The 17,574-nt window shown below is 37.7% G+C and overlaps 1 protein-coding gene across 1 annotated transcript in view; it reads left to right on the forward strand.

Moving 5' to 3' along the window:
- Positions 1 to 17,574, forward strand: part of zdhhc17 (zinc finger DHHC-type palmitoyltransferase 17) — a 20,703-nt gene continuing 3,129 nt past the window's right edge. The window contains exons 1-16 of the mRNA XM_051891094.1: positions 1 to 155; positions 7,637 to 7,740; positions 7,968 to 8,090; positions 8,460 to 8,537; positions 9,624 to 9,768; positions 10,683 to 10,747; positions 10,835 to 10,997; positions 11,076 to 11,201; positions 11,889 to 12,031; positions 12,138 to 12,238; positions 15,265 to 15,389; positions 15,533 to 15,595; positions 15,749 to 15,842; positions 16,112 to 16,195; positions 16,332 to 16,489; positions 17,121 to 17,215. Coding sequence (XP_051747054.1) covers positions 93 to 155; positions 7,637 to 7,740; positions 7,968 to 8,090; positions 8,460 to 8,537; positions 9,624 to 9,768; positions 10,683 to 10,747; positions 10,835 to 10,997; positions 11,076 to 11,201; positions 11,889 to 12,031; positions 12,138 to 12,238; positions 15,265 to 15,389; positions 15,533 to 15,595; positions 15,749 to 15,842; positions 16,112 to 16,195; positions 16,332 to 16,489; positions 17,121 to 17,215 — 1,730 coding nt within the window. The 5' untranslated portion in view covers positions 1 to 92. The remainder of the gene's footprint in view (positions 156 to 7,636; positions 7,741 to 7,967; positions 8,091 to 8,459; positions 8,538 to 9,623; positions 9,769 to 10,682; positions 10,748 to 10,834; positions 10,998 to 11,075; positions 11,202 to 11,888; positions 12,032 to 12,137; positions 12,239 to 15,264; positions 15,390 to 15,532; positions 15,596 to 15,748; positions 15,843 to 16,111; positions 16,196 to 16,331; positions 16,490 to 17,120; positions 17,216 to 17,574) is intronic.

The following is a 17,574-nucleotide window of genomic DNA, read 5'->3' on the forward strand; positions in this document are numbered from 1 at the left end:
CGCACACTGTGCTTCCTCGTGCGCGCGCGCATCTCCTGTTTATCGCCCCCTAAATGTTTTTCCCGTGATGCTCCGCGTGGTCGAGCAGCAAGATGGCGGACTCTCTGGATGAATTTGAGAAAGAAGCTGGTTGCGTCCCGATCCTCCATCCCGAGGTAAAAAACACAGCCTTTATCCAGCTGCAGCACATCAGCCATCCTAAATGAAGCTAAAGTGATTTCACGTCCGGTAAAACGCTATTTCTACCGTTAACTTCTCACAATGAAGGAGAGGGACTGAATCCCCCCCACTGCTGCGTAATAGCATTGCTGCTAACGTTAGCCTTTCATATTCATAGATTTTATTTGTATTTTCCGTTTAATCGCACGTCTAATCACATGATCTAAGGCAGGGGTGCGTTTTTAGTCCGTATTGTGCAATGACAAACATGACATTAGGGTATTACAGAAGTATTCATAGTGTGTTGTGCTGCGTTTGCATCTAAATGACAGACACCATTCACAAACATCATCATCATTTGCATTCTTTTACCTTCAGATTTGAAGATTAATTTTGGCATATTATTTTATCAGAATGGTTTTACTGCACTGTAAGAGTCTGTCTGATTGTTGTTGACTGCATTTCTGTGTTTGTTGTTTCGCAAATGTGACAGATTTGCTTCAGAGCTGTCATTGTTGTGAGTTATTTGCAGGCTCGCAAATTTCATAAATATATTTATGAATAAATGCTATTATTTGAGCTGCAATGGCTGATTTACATGATTGTATAATGACTGGTTTTCGACTTTGCTTTGACAGGTGAGTTGAAGTAGGGAGTTTTTGCAGGATGAAACATGTTATTTTAAAACACACTACCTTCAGTGGTAATATAATTGGAAGTTCTTGCATATAAAGATCTATAGTTTTATGTGTACAATAGTAGGACATCTCCTCTGAGGTTAATTAGAGTTATTAAATCATAACATGACACCTGAAAATGCAATTAATGATAATGAATTGACAGTTTTTGTTTCTTTCATTCATTCATTCATTGCCTTTTTTGGACCCTGTACTAGTGTGTGTAGCGAGACAGCTTGCTCATATGGGACCCCCTGCTGTAAATTATTCATGCTCAGGCAGACTGACCATACACATGATCACACACATGTAGTCTCCGTGAATGGGAGCGTCACAGTTGGCTTACAGTCATACTAACACAAGCTGACCTGTTGGACTGAAAGGAAGATCTCAGCAGACCTGAGCTGTTCTTTTATTGAAAGCAATGTTTATAGCTATATATACATATATATATATATATATATATATGTAAATAATATATTAAACGTAGGGTAGGCAATTTGTTTGTTTTTGTTATACTGGTTGGAACTCTCTTCACATCCTGATAGCCATCAATAATAGAATTGGTCTAAATATTAAAACATATATATCTTCTGTGGAAGTCTCAGGACCAAAATATGTTTGTCCAATCATTGCATTCAGTCCGAATACTGCAACAAAAGTCGTTACCTATTTGCCACTTCTCTAACGCTTCTATTTGTAAGCGTCTCTGACAACGTACATGACTAACTGCTTCTTCTTCGGCTTTTGCCTTGATACTCAACATGACCGTGGACACTGCCTACTAGTGGTCTGCATGCACGTCAACGCGGACAACGGCGCAGAAGTATAAATGAAAACCGGCGTAGGTCCGACGCAGAAGAATAAATCAGCCTTAAGGCAATGCAGAGTTGTAAACACAGTCACCGAGCGCCGCAAACAAACAGCAGCTGCCTTTTACAGTTCCTCCAGAACCAAAACAACAAGCCTATGCTGCGTTCATGCCATGCCGTAACCGTAATTACAAGAATGCAACCTGTGACATTATGCGTTTCTATGTCAAAACTGTCAATGCCGAAATGAATCTGCAGCAGTCAGGTGGTAAGAGCTCTGTAAGTTGTTTACATTCATTATTATTGTACTGTTATGTGCTTTGAGACATGAGGTCATTTAATGCCGTCTCTCGTGACGCTTTGCAGACTGTGTGTGCGTTTATGTGTTTTGGAGGAGTCGTGGCTTTGGAGACGCTCTGAAGGGAGGGTGCTTTCGAAGCTAACTTGTTATTGCTAGCCTCTCTGAAATTGCCTACCCTACCTTTAATATTATAGGCTAATTAGTGGTTGACCAGTATTTTTTTTTTTTTTTAATGGCTTATGCTGATATCTGTAGAGCAGGGTTGCAAAGGCATAATACAATTTAATAACAGAAGTGAAATGAATGCTTATTTTACAAAATTTACTGATGTCATTGTTATCTTTTGTGTGTTTGCTGTCTGTGCCCTGTTGTTCAGTGGGGATGAGCTGGTTGGTTTAGTGGCTAGAACATGAAACCATGATAGAGATGGTGTTTTGCATGTGGCTGTTTGGGAGAAGGAAAATAGATTAGTTGTCCTCAAAATTTGGCTTGTGATGCATCATCAAAAGGTTATATTATAAAGTGAAGCATTGTTCCTGCTGCTTTTTTGCTGAAAAAAAAAAAGAAGAAGAAGAATAAAAGAGGAATGTAAAGTGAAACCTGAAGGACTCGGTGTTAACCAAAACTAAAACCACAAAAAAAACGTTACTTGAAATAAAAACCTTAAACTTTATTTTATATCAGCTAGTTGCCAAGACATTTCTTATTTTCATTTATTTTAACTTGATCTACTGAAATAACTAAAACTGAAATAAAAATGAATAAAATCTATAGACATATTTAAAGGGGATCTATAATACCCCTTTTACAAGATGTAATATAAGTCTCTGGTGTCCCCAGAATGTGTCTGTGAAGTTTCAGCTCAAAATACCCCACAGATCATTTATTATAGCTTGTCAAATTTGCCCCTATTTGGGTGTGAGCAAAAACACACCATTTTTGTGTGTCCCTTTAAATGCAAATGAGCTTCTGCTCTCCCTTTCCAGAAGAGGGCGGAGCTTTAACAGCTCGTACTTCGGTTGCTCAACAACAACAAAGCTGGAGAATCTCACGCAGCCAAAATGAGGATTGTCAGTAACGGTGTTCAGCCTTACATTGTTCAAACCGGAGTCAGACACTAAAAAAAAAATCACAACTAAATGACTAAAACTTGAACTAAAATTAAAACGAAAACTAATAATATATAAAAATATCTCGGTAATTGGACTAAAAATCCCACCAGGACAGAAAGAAACCCCTCTACTATGAAAGACACAATTTGTGCATTTGTCTTTAGTTAATCAATGCAGTTAACTAGTGGAACGTCGACAGGATCCAGTTTTCTTCAGACGCTGCGCCCTTGTCACCTGGGTGGGTGGCAGTCATATATAGTGAAGAGCCAGCCATCTGTTCCCCACCGTCACCCATCAGACCTGAGGTCTCCTCTAAAGATGTTGAGGTCAAAGTGAAAGTGTGTGTGTTCTGTAGTCAAAAGTGTGCCATCTTGTTGGAGGAAAGGTCGTTGCTTGCGTGCAACAAAACAAGTTTTGTGGCATTGAATTTTTCTGTTGTTTCCTGTTTTTTCATTGTGGGTTTTATTTCATGGTTTTATATGTAAAACTTGCGTGTGAAATCTCACTACAAACAACAAGTTACTAATTCTGGGTTAAAACATAAAAAAATAATCCTGGGTTATGTTAATCCTGAGATAAACATGTTAGATTATTCATTTCAAGTTAAGGCCTGTTCACACCGAGAACGATGACTAACTCCAGCAGACGATAGCGTTCAGTTTATTTTAAGCACGCTGCAGTTTCATCGTCTGCCTCTTTAGATGCTCGAGCTCTTTTTGAATTCTGATTTTCTGTCAATGTTTTCGTCGTTCATAATCTGGGAAATATCGCTCTGAAAGTGATTCCAATGATATTGTTCCTCTGTGTTGTATTCATTATAGTTGTGATGTGCTATTCATTTACATTTCGAACGATTTTAAAACTATATCTTCTAGTTATCGTCCTTGGTGTGAACGGGCCTTTGCTGTGATGCATAGCTGTGTCATTGCCTTGACGGTGTGAATATAATTGCTTAATGGCTGTTGACGGTCAGTCCAGACATGTCATTATGGACATCAACATGAACTAAAGATATAAATGGCAACGTAATTAACAGAAGTTGTTGATAAAGCACAAGCTCCCCAGAGCCGGATCTTAATGTCTTCCTGTAGAAATGGGAAGCCAAGCATCTCAGTGTGTGTCACATGGTCCCGCAGATGCTGTAAACGCTTGTTTCCTCACTGGCAGGAGGAACATTAGGCCCGTATTGAATTAGACCAACTGCTCTGATGAAACAATGAAACAACTTTATAAAGGCCTGCCGGTGATGCTAAATCTCCCAACTGCTCGTTTCATCAGTTTCGCTCTGTGGTCTGAACTGGTGGCATGTTTGTTAATTCTACATGTGATGTAACACATCTGAGTGTGTTTTCAGATTGATCCCCGAGAATTAGAAGGAAGTGCAGTGTGTAGAGACATTCAGCTCAGGATTGCTCATGAGATCTGTTTCTCTGTTAGCTAAAATGGACTTTAATAACCTGAATTAACATTAATGCTATGCTAATGACTAATAGATGTGGATTAAGTGCACATCTGCTAGCTGTGAGCTCCTCAGTTCAGTCTACCCTGCTGAAATTTCACTATTACCATGGTTTTGAAAGTAATAGCATATTGTACTGCCATATATATATATATATATATATATATATATATATATATATATATATATATATATATATATATATATATATATGTGTAATATAATGCGAATAGTGGTCGATCGATATAGATCGGCAAGGTTGATATATCAGCAGATATTTGGCATTTTTTTTAACTAAGCCAATAAGTTTTTCTGTTTTCTTTAAATCCTTTATTTCAAACTCTGTCTTCTGCGCTATATGCATTATGCAGTTTGACATTGTCATATTCTTGTCATATGTCACTGTGTACTGTATGTAAAATTGTTTTTTATGTAAAAAAAAAAAGTATGTAAAAAGTTATTTGTCAAGTTCAAACTTTTTTTTTCATATTGATTCATTTTACAATTATTTATAATTTTGTAAATATCTAAAATACATCTAAATTTCAGCAATTGTTTTTCAAATTAAATATTGTAATATATTTAGGGCTGCACAAAGATTAATCGTTTGCAAAGTAAAAGTCTGTGTTTACGTAATATGTGTGTGTTCTGTGTATAATAATTATGTATATATAAATATGCACACATACATATATATTTAAGAAACATTTTAGATTTATATATAAAATATTTATATGTAATATAAAATATATATAAATATATTTATTTATACATGCGTATTTTTCTTAAATTTATACGTGTATGTGTGTGTATTTATATATACATAATTATTATACACAGAACACACACAAATATTACGTAAACACAGACTTTTATTTTGCAAACGATTAATCGTTGTGCAGCCCTAAATATCATATATATCAGCCTTCATTGGCCATCAAAAACCCATATCGGTTGACCATTAAATGTGAACAGTAATGCATTTCAAACATTTTCACATGACTTTACTACATTGCATATTATTTTGGCGAGTAGTGTCCAGTTATCATAATGCAAATTGCGATTTTAATAATATTTTGTAAAAATTTGTCTTTTTAATTAAATTATGAGTCGAGGAAAAGTTAAAATTCATGGTTGATATTGCTTCTGGTTCATTTGTTGAGTGCTTTGCATTGTTGGTACAGTATTTCATGCAGTATTTCAGCAGAGTTGTGACTGTATATTGTGATGGATGACACCAACTCATTTAATTGACCTTTTAGAAATGAAGATTTGATTCAGCTGTCAATTTGTATATCGCCTTCATGCAGATTCTCTGCTTCTGCATGCTTTGCTGTAGGGTAATTGTGATGATCTCACTAGACTTTTCTCTGGACGTGTGGAGTCGTGTGGCTGCTCGCTGAATCTTTGTGTTTATAATATGAGTGCTAGACAGATCGGCCTTCAATACAGAGACTGAATACAGTTTGACTGATTTTCTGGTGTTTCTGAAGATGATAATTACAGACCCACATGGAGTGACAGGGCTTCATATTTAGTGTTTGTGGCTGCAAGTGTGCAGGTTCTTGTCTGAAGCATAATTGTACTGATAAAGCATCACTCGGCTTCATTACTGACCTGTGTTACTCTGTCCAGCTGTTTACTCTTTACTAATGAATTGAAGTGCTCCATATACGAGACTTTGATTTTAAGGATTAAATGCTACTGATTATGAATGCATACTGTGTTTGCCAGTTCATCTTTATATGTGAGTCTCTGTGGCCTGTGTGTGCTTGTGTCTCATCTCTGCTGGCCTGGCATTATACACACACACACACGCACACACGCACACACAGAGGGAGCTCGGTGTGTTTGCCAGGACTCCCCTGTGTTCTGTGGGTGTTTTCTGTTTGCCCTTTGCATCTGTTTCAAGCTTTTGCTAGAATGCATCTCATTTTACTGTGTAAAATGTACACAGTGCACATCTAACTGAATTTTCTGGTGTGTAAATGGCAAACTGTGTTTTTCTGGAGAGTAATGACTAGTCTAATATTATTATATTCTGGATTTTTCCTATGATTTATATACATTTTTTCACATTTTATTTTTGCATTTGCATTTTCTATGTTAATTTTGGGGGGTAATCAGCTGAAATCGGGGCTAAAAAGCTGAAATTATGAAGTATATTAAATAAATGAACATACAAAGGGCAAGGCTGCAGTGGTATATAAATAATATATATATATATATATATATAATATATATACCTGTATTATACCTGTATTTATAAATAAATACAGGTTTTCTGAAAGAAAAAAAAAAATTTTTGGAAACACTACCCTGAAAAGGGTTTGGTATAAAGGTTAAAAAGATAGAGGTTCAGGTCAAAATGGCTCGGGTCATTTTGGGGGGTTTTATCGGACATCAGCATCCCCTGGGCCTTTAATACAATAGACAGAGACCCTCCCCACCAATCAATAGAGCTGAAGCTTCTGGACATCTGTTGGTCATCAAACACCCTCCCCCTGACCTGTGAGCACCAGCAGCACATGCAGTCCAAGGGGTTTATTAGTCTAATTATGTTAGACAAAGTTTCTTAAACCAAAACTGGTCAGAAACACACCATTTTCTGCCTTCTTGCTGATCCTTAGTATTAAACTGACTGTTTTTGCTGCTGTGCTGTTGAGATGATGCATAAATAGCATTTGTTATGATGAGCTAACCTCCGCATGAACTGAAAAAGGGTTGATATGTAAATGTATGCTGTTAATATGCTGATAGTAGAGCTGCACGATTAATCGTTAAATCACGATTCAAACATTCACGCGATCTAAGTTTTTATATCAACTTTTTAATAACAGAATTATGTTTCTACTCCAATTTGCATTGTCACACAGCAGCACATCAAACTCCTACTTAGACAGAGCAATAAAATCCTGTTTTCCATGATACGGCCCCTTTAAAAGCACCTTTCAGTTTTATTTCAGCAGTGTGTGTGTGTGTGTTTGAGAGTGAGATATCTCAGATGTCACCATGGAGACTGATCGTATGTAAGACGCGTCGCATCCATCACTCATCCTTCTATCCGTTCGCTCTAGAGGTGATCGAGGTGAACTGACTGTGTTTCTCTCCCACAGGAAATTAAACCCCAGAGTCACTACAGCCATGGCTACAATGAGAGCGTTAGCCGCAAGAGCCACGTGGATGACTACAGCACTTGGGACATCGTCAAAGCCACCCAGTGAGTCTACACACACACACATCTACCCACGCAAAGACCCAGAAACATATTAAATACTAGATATTTAAAATATCATCAAAGAGAGGTCAATTGAGCTGCATGGTTCTGTCCAGTTTCGGTATTGTGAGTGAACACAAAACACTGTACATTTGACACTGTTGTTTTTGTGTTTGTTCAGGGATGTTTCTGTAGTGCTTGTGTGTAATTTGAGCTGTTTGTGTGCTCAGGTATGGCATATTCGAGCGCTGCCGCGAGCTGGTGGAGGCCGGATATGACGTGCGTCAGCCGGATAAAGAAAATGTCACACTCCTGCATTGGGCGGCAATTAACAACCGCTTAGACTTGGTCAAGTACGTATCTATCTGTGTCTTACTTGTTTATTTCATACACATTCCCCTTCCTCTCCTGGATCTGATGATTTTCCTAGCTAGTTTTTTCCCTCTTGTTATTAAGACACCACATACACAGAGGAATAGATAGAGTTATGACTCTGTCAGCATTCAGACGAGCAAAGAAACACGGCCAGTTTGAAATTTCCATTACAGGGTTGTGTGTGTGTGTGTGTGCAGATCCTCCTCTTAATGAGCACCTGCTCTGTTGTTGTCATTCATTTTACACTGCTCTCTTTTGCAACTGACATTTAACTGTATAATAAACCCTAGATGTCTCACTTCAGATGTTGACTCGTTTCCTGAATGCTGTTTGTCTGCTCTTCACAGGCATTACATATCTAAAGGTGCCATAGTCGACCAACTGGGAGGAGATCTCAACTCGACACCACTACACTGGGCTACAAGGTGATTTATTGCAGAAAGCCCAGTATATACTGTATACTGCTTACTATTTGCATGACAGTGAATTAATACACTAAAATGTTGTTAGATGGCCTCATATGTGTTGCATGTTTAATTCGGTGAGTGCCATCCAGTTGCCATTTTGGAAATAAATCGGGATAATTTCTGTTAAAATGTCTCTGCTTTATGGGTCAAGAAGATAAAAAACCCCTAAGACTTTTGTTCATCTTTGAAACACAAATGAAGATCTTTTTGATGAAATACTAGAGCTTTCTGTCCATCCACTGACAGTCTATGCAACTTACTTTGATGCTTCAAAATGCACACATCAGTTGTGGTTAATGGAACCTCAAGCATGTTTGCTTAACATGCGAGAACCAATGAGGTTCATTCTTGAGTGTTACGCCACACGTTTGAGCTTCCACAAGAACCAATGAGGTTCATTCTTGAGTGTTACGCCACACGTTTGAGCTTCCACAAGAACCAATGAGGTTCATTCCGGTGTTACGCAAGTACGGTTGAGCTTCAGTGTATGTTTGCTGATCAATGTATGTTTATATGTGAATAAAACCTAAATTAAATCTGTTCATCAAATAAAGCAATCGAGTCTCTTCAGAAAATTTGGATTAAGCCGCTCAATTCATGTATGTTTTACAATCTCTTTATGAACTTTTTTTTTAGTGAAAACGTGGTAGCTTGTAGTGGGAACCCTTTAAGTTGAACTACTAAAATTACAAAAACTAAAACTGAAGTAAAATTTAAAGCTATATAGATACACATAACAAAATTGCTATAAATTAAACTAGAAATTAAATTTAACTAAAAATATAAAAATGAAAGCTAATGCAAAATATTAATAAATACTATAAAAATATATTTATACAAAACAGTATAACCATGTGATCTGTTGTATACTGCAGATGTCATCAAATTTGGTAGTTCATGCAGGTATTAAATGCGTACTGTGCAAAAATAGTGTAAGTATGCCAATACTGTGTGTGTTTAGTGCGTGTGTGATGTTTTATTAATGCACATTGTAAAAGCACGGGGTCTGTGAATGACCGCTCTCGTCTACTCTCTCTCATTCAGACAGGGCCATCTCTCCATGGTGGTGCAGTTAATGAAGTACGGCGCTGATCCATCTCTCATCGACGGGGAGGGTTGCAGTTGTGTGCATCTGGCCGCTCAGTTTGGACACACCTCCATTGTGGCTTACCTCATTGCCAAGGGACAGGTACGCTTGTTTAAGTAAAGCCCCCTCATAAAACATTCTGTGTGGCGCTGGTCTCATCAAAACAAAAGCTGTCAGAATACCTTTGTTTAATTTGTTGCTATTTTGAGCCAGTGAGATTTCAATGTAGGTGGAGCTACCAAGGAAAACATGATTAAAATAGAAACCAAGCAACCAACAAAATGTCTCATCCAGGGCTCGACAGAGTGACCATTTCACTCGCATTTGTGACTAAAAATAGATGTGTATGAAATAATTTAGGAGCATGTGTGCAAATGAAGTCCCCTAAAAAATCAGTTTTATGAAATTTGAGGTCATAAAAAGTCTTAAAAATCCTAAATGGATATTAGTGTGTTTATTTTATCTCCCGCAACCTTTTGAGTCAACATCCAGCAATAGTAAAGCATAGACATTTCAAAACAAGAGTCCCGGTGTTGTTTATAATTAAAAGTCCTGTATTATGCAGAAAGTGTTTTTTTCCTTCTGGTTATTGGTATTTTGGTGATAAAATAAAATGAATCTGGCATTTTATTCAATGTAAACTCTTTTAGCTTCTGTCTGGGTCAACCCGTCACAGGAAGGAAAAACTAAGAACATTATTTAACACACATTATTCAATATATAGATTTTACTAGTATCAACACAATCTGTTCATTACGTATGCACAGTTTTATACAGTTTAAAGTAGGCCTATAAATATTTATGTAATTATTAAATACAGTTTTGGAGCAGAAATATTTAAAAGCCTAGTTTACTTTTGTCTTGCTTAGTCCATTTCAGCCTGCAGGGGGCGTTTATGACATTTCCATTCACAGCAGTTTGACCTCTAGGAAAGATATTACATGAAGCCATTGCATTTGATCTCAGCCTGATCTTACTTTTAAGTCTTTTTTTTTTTTTTTTTTGTCGACCTCCAGGATGTGGATATGATGGATCAGAATGGCATGACTCCTTTGATGTGGGCAGCTTATCGGACGCACAGGTGTGTGTGTATTGTGAAAGGAAATGTTTTCTTTTTCCATTGTGAAATGTTAAGCTAATAGGTGTGATCTCCTGCGTTTTGCCGTAGTGTTGACCCGACACGGCTGTTACTGACGTTTAACGTGTCAGTGAATCTGGGTGATAAATATCATAAGAACACGGCTCTGCACTGGGCGGTACTGGCCGGAAACACTACGGTCATCAGCCTGCTGCTGGAGGCCAATGCTAACGTCGATGCACAGAACATCAAGGTAAAGTCCAGACGGCCACACCAGCACACACTGAAATGATGTGTGTACATGGCATCTGATAATATTTGTCGGTGGCAGGGGGAGACGCCGCTGGATCTGGCCAAACAGAGGAAAAATGTGTGGATGATAAATCATCTGCAGGAGGCCAGACAGGCCAAAGGTTACGACAGCCCCTCGTACCTGAAACGACTCAAAATGGACAAGGTAAACCAACTGAAAGATTTGGCAATCAGTTAAAAAAATTATCGTAAATAACCTCTTAAAGTTAGGATAACCTCTAACTTGTCTTGAATACACAAAGATAAGATGTTTGATGAATTTAAACAAATGTTAAAGGGTTAGTTCATCCAAAAATAAAATTTCTGTCATTAATTACTTGTTCCACATCCGTAAGACCTTCATTCATCTTCGGAACACAAGTTAAGATATTTTTGATGAAATCCGAGAGGTTTTTTTTTTTATCCCCATGGAAAGCAACAAAATTACCACATTAAAGGTCCAGAAAAGTAGTAAAGACATCGTTAAAATAGTCCACGTGACTACAGTGGTTCAACCTTAATGTTATGAATCGACAAGAATACTTTTTGTGCGCAAAAACAAAACAAAGGTTGAACCACTGTAGTTATGTTGACTATTTTAACGATGTCTTTACTACTTTTCTGGATCTTGAATGTGGTAATTATGTTGCTTTCTATGAGAGATAAAAATCCTCTCGGATTTCATCAAAAATTTGTGTTCCGAAGATGAACAAAGGTCTTACAGGTTTGAAATGACAAAAGGGTGAGTAATGACAGAAATTTCATTTTTGGGTGAACTATCCCTTTAAGTTAACCTTTTTGTAAGATTTTTGTGAACCTGGCCCCAGATTTTGACTTCTGTGTGTGTTTGCAGGAGTTCAGACAGAAGGTGATGTTGGGAACTCCGTTCCTGGTGATTTGGTTGGTGGGATTTATCGCCGATCTGGACATTGACTCTTGGCTCATCAAGGGTGTGATGTATGCAGCGGTGTGGCTCGTCGTGCAGTTTCTTTCCAAGTATGACACGCACGCCGTTATACCCATCTGTGGTGATGCTCAGGCTTTTAATGGATTCTGATGTGAGTGTGGAGCATCATCACTAACATTTGATCTCTTTTTCTAGGTCTTTCTTTGATCACTCCATGCATAGCGCTCTTCCTCTGGGCATCTATATGGCCACTAAGTTCTGGATGTACATCACCTGGTTTTATTGGTTCTGGAACGATATCCTTTTCAATTTCTCAATCAGTTTTACTTCACTTCCTGTGCTGACAGTTTGATGATCATAATATGGAATTGATGCAGCCCACTTAAGCTGATTCAATCCACTTAATCGGAATATTGCATTTAAAAAAAAAAATCACTATTATCCTGTGTGACTCACATAAGCATCCATTTATGTCTATTAAAGCGGCACGATTAATCGCGATCTTGATTAAAACATCAATGCAATCTTATTCCTAAATGACAACTATTCTCCTATTTGTCTATTAAACTTTTGACAAGTGCGATCATAGCAAAATTTCAAATCTGCGTTGGCGCTGCTGCTGATCCAGAGAGAGCAGTTGTCATGTGAAGCAGGTATTTCAACCACACAATATCAATATTTCTGTTAGAATAATTCAAATTATCACAGAAGTACTGAGATAAAAGTTTATATTTTGGATATAAACATTGATGTCTACGGTAGTGATCAAAATACAGTAAATCACCTTTTGAGAGTAACTTGATGCTTCAGATAAAGATTGTATCAATTACATTGTTACACCAGTAGGTGGCAACAAGTGACTGTTAAAAATGTATTTGTCATTGAATCATTCATTCAAGAGATTTGTTAAAAAACACAGATTCATCCAATAGTGAAGTCTTTATGAGTGAGTCATTGAATCATTCTTCATTTAAACCATTTTTTATTTTTTTTATTTTTATTTTTTTTTTTAAGTAATTCATTCATGTTATCTAGATACAACCAAAACCAAACATCTATCTCTGAAAATATCTTTTCTTTCTTTCTGTCTTTGTTGTTTTCCCAGCACAAAACTTAAATCTGAGTTACTGAATTGACCCAGTTTATATGGCAATATCTCACTTTTTAATGTTGAAAGGTCTGAATCTGGTAGAGAAGCTCATGAGATCTTTGTTTAAACATTCACTAGGTGTGACGGACCTAATGGGAAGTTTAGCAGTACGCTTCAGTGTCTGAATGTTTTTATCCGTTCGCACTTTATGAAACAACATAAACTGAGATGAAAATATCCCTCATTCGCCCACGGTTTACTGAAGCCAACATGATTTCTGGAACTGATTTGTTTCAAGTTATGTTGATGCTTTATTCTGTAAAACTCTGGGCAGATGCATTATCTTTGACAGATTTGACATGGATATGGATATTTTTCCATGGAATCAGGAGTGACGCACACAATAAGTGTAGTGAAATTGACACCTGAAGTGTTATTGTGTGGGTGAGAGGAGGGCTGGGCGGCTTGATATAGTGTGCAATGGTAGAAATGTGTCGTCAGTTTGAGATTCTGCTACACCATATATCTGCTAGATATATCCATTGATTTGTTGTTTAAATGAGAGAGACAAAAAACAAAAAAGTTTTGCAAAATATTGCAGTTCATTTGGTTTGTGTCCATCAATTTTATCAAGAAGTAATAATAATCAAAATTAGATGAAGGGCTTTTGAAGTATTTATTTTACTGGAATGTCCAAAAAATTGGCATTTCTACGTGGTTATTTAATATAAATAAACCATTTTTTTGTTGAATTTCCCAGCAAAAATAACTATATTGTGCTATAAATGGTCACTGTGATATATAATTACTCATACTGTGATATAAGATTCTGTTCATGACGCCCACTGCGGTGTGAGAGAGACCTAGTACAAACACAAGAAAGCAGAGTTCTTGTCTGGGAATGACACATGTTGAATTTCTATGTTTATGCTGCTGTCAAACAGTGGGAAAATAGGATATCTTCCCAAAGCTGAAGCATTTCCTCCTCTTTTGAACAAACCACTCGAGTCGTGACTAATGTCTGGATCTGTTTGTCGAGTGAAGCTGCTGAAATGTGGTTTGTGTGGCTCTGTGCTGTAATTGGAGGCTGTGGAGTGATGTTTAGTGGGCACAGAACTGCCATGTGTCCAGGTGCTTCTCCAGGGCTCAGGAATAGAAACAATGCACTCAAACCCTGCAGCTAAAAATCAGATCTGGAGCTCTGGGTGGATCCGTTTTCCTATTTATCATCCAACAATAGAGCATCTCCTCTGAGGATTGAGCTTTTTTTCCTGCTGTAATTGTCCGTGTGCAGCTCAGCTCAACTAAACCACCGACCCGCTTACAGGAGAAACAGATTTTCTGCATTTGTGGGTGTCTTTGTAGACAGTATGTCCTTTAATTGTCTCTGGTTGATGGAGGCACTCATGTTACATTTCAGATATCAAACAGAAAATGTTACTTTTTTGATGGAATAATTCATTGAAATGCTGCAGCTCAGAATTCCACGGAACTTTCAGTCTCAATTCAAAAGTAATTTGTCAGATTGTTGTTTTCTATAAGAGAAAGTAATTTCCTTGAAATATATTGCGACATTTCTTGGAAGAATCTTGAATTTGCATGTCTTAAAAGCATCACAAGTTAGATTGACTGACTACTAGTTATTATTCCCACGTTCAGCTTTTGTCTTCAGATTTGTGACTAAATCATTCTTTTGAATAGGTTCTTTTTGTGTAATCATTTGAAACCGTTTGCAAATTAGTGTGAATGATTCATTCTAATCAGTTTGATTATTATTATTTATTTTTTTTTTTTTTTTTACTTTTATCATTTAGAAATGATCCTGGGAATTCATTGGCCCAAAATTGTCCTGTTGTTTTATATTAAAGGGGACCTATAATGCCACTTTTCACAATGTAATAAAACTACATAAAAAAAAATGTATGTAGTTGTTGTGGAGTTGAACAACTAAAGCAGCCCAACATGGCCTCACCCCCTTTGTTGCGTGTTCTCAGGGGCGGGGTTTATGTGAATTTTGGGGTTTGTGATGTCACCAGCCCGGGAAGAAGCTCGTTGTAGTCCTTAAAGCGATTTCTGTAAAAGAAAATATCTCCCTTTGCATTGAACTTTGAGCGTCGTAACTTTGCAGATGTTGTTTATGCTCAAACAGCAACATTACACACTAGCTAAAGTTAAACAAGTGAAATCATAATCAACCACCCCTTAAAATGAAACTTCCTTAACCCTTCACACATCTCCCATTCGTCACCATTCACCTGCCCTTCCTGCTCAATAGCCTGGCTCTCTTCTACAACTTTGGCAAATCCTGGAAGTCCGACCCCGGCATCATCAAAGCATCTGAGGAGCAGAAGAAAAAGGTAAAATCTCAAATTGCAAATGCGTTCAGCAGTTTTAAAGTTCATCTTGGGCTGGTAAACAGCCATTCAGAACATCTTTGATTTATGCACAAGAAAGCATCACTTACATTTTCTTGCTCTGCTTTTCTCTTATCTCTCTTTAGACTATAGTTGAATTGGCAGAAACAGGCTGTCTGGATCTCAGCATATTCTGCAGCACCTGTTTGGTAATTATGACTTTTCCAACTGCTTAAACACATTCAGCACCAGTCGTCTCCTCGAGCGTTGGCTGGCTGATAACCCAACAGTCTGATTTGCATTGCAGTTTCCATTGAGGTGCCCGCACATAAAACACTCATTTTAACGCCTGTACTCCACAGATACGGAAGCCCATCAGATCGAAACACTGCGCCGTGTGCAATCGATGCATCGCCAAGTTTGATCACCACTGCCCTTGGGTTGGCAACTGCGTAGGTGAGTTTTCCAAGGGCAAATCTTCCATCATTTTCTCCACCGGCCTTCGCCAACCTCACATGCCTGACATTAATATGAGAAGTCAGAGATTGCTTGAATGTTCTGCCAGGGAATTCTCTATTGATTTTCAAGAAAAGACCATTTTTTGCATCCCGTAATATACACCTCATATTTCTTCTTGTACTAATTTGAGTCAAAGGCAGAATAAGAAAGGGAATGTATGACTCTTTCCTTTGTCTGTTTTTTTTTTCCTCATTGTTTGTGGGCAGGAAGTGGAAACCACCGTTACTTTATGGGCTACTTATTCTTCCTGTTGTGTATGATCTGCTGGATGATATATGGATGCATTTGCTGTAAGTACAATTGAGTTCTCACAGTTTCGTATGAACAACATGACGCTAAATAACTTTCAATTGCTTATACTATTGATTTCACATTAGCAGCATACAGATTTATAATATTGATGAATTTATGTCACTGTTTCTGCAGACTGGAGTATTCACTGTGCTACCAGCTACACTAAAGATGGCTTTTGGAACTACATCACGCAGATCGCCACCTGCTCGCCGTGGATGTTCTGGATGTTTCTCAACAGTGTGTTTCACTTCATGTGGGTCGCTGTGCTCATCATGTGCCAGCTCTACCAGGTGAGATACGCTCAAGTTTAGGCATCATTAAGCCCAAAGTATACTTTGGTTTTTACACGTTCGCAAGGGTCCGCGTAAAGTGCACGCGATGCAAATTTCGTCACCAGGATAGTGCATGTGTACTGTACGTGCGCCACCCAATTTGTTATGCACAAATCAGTTGTTCCACAAGATGGCAGCACTGGCCTGGGCCGGTGTTTTACTATATAAATCTAAACTAAAGAGACGAACAACAACAAAATAGCGGAGACTGCAACAACAGCACACCTTATTTGACAAGCACTTCTGTGAGGGGGTTATGAGATAGACATAACTTTAGTTTAAAAGAATCCAGAGACATTTTTATCAGTCTTAAAAATGCGCAGACACTGGACAACTTTGAAAACTATAGAGCACACACTATCAAATGGAGTATACATCGAAAGGCTACGCGTTCAAATGTACACGTACGCTAGTGTACCCACAAAAAAAATTAAGTATACTTTGGGCTTTAGGCATAATAAGTGCTATCTTGACGTGAAATCCTATAACATACCTTATGGTCCCATTTTATTCATATATTGAACAGATTTTGTGTGTATTTGTGGTTTGATGTGGATGTTGCTGTATTTGTTTGACTGTCTCTTGATAGATCGCTGTTCTGGGCATCACTACAAACGAGCGAATGAACGCAAGAAGATATAAGCACTTTAAAGTTACAGCCACGTCCATCGAGAGCCCATTCAAGTGAGTCCTTAAAACTCATTTCAGGTTTAGCTGAGAACAGTTTATCTGTACAGCATTGAACACAGTGTTAAAGGGATAGTTCGCCCAAAAATGAAAATTCTGTCATCATTTACTCGCCCTCAAGTTGTTCTAAACCTCTATGAATTTCTTTCTTCTGTTGAACACAAAAGTAGTATTTTGAAGAATGTCTGTAACCAAACAGTTGATGGGCCCCATTGACTTTCATAGTATGGAAAATAAAATAAAAAATACTATGGAAGTCAATGGGGCCCATCAGCTTTTTGGTTACAGGCATTTTTCAAAACATCTTCTGTGTTCAGCAGAAGAAAGAAATTGATACAGGTTTGAAACATTATGAT

This window comes from Ctenopharyngodon idella, chromosome 4 (assembly GCF_019924925.1).
Source record: "Ctenopharyngodon idella isolate HZGC_01 chromosome 4, HZGC01, whole genome shotgun sequence".
NCBI lineage: Eukaryota > Metazoa > Chordata > Actinopteri > Cypriniformes > Xenocyprididae > Ctenopharyngodon > Ctenopharyngodon idella.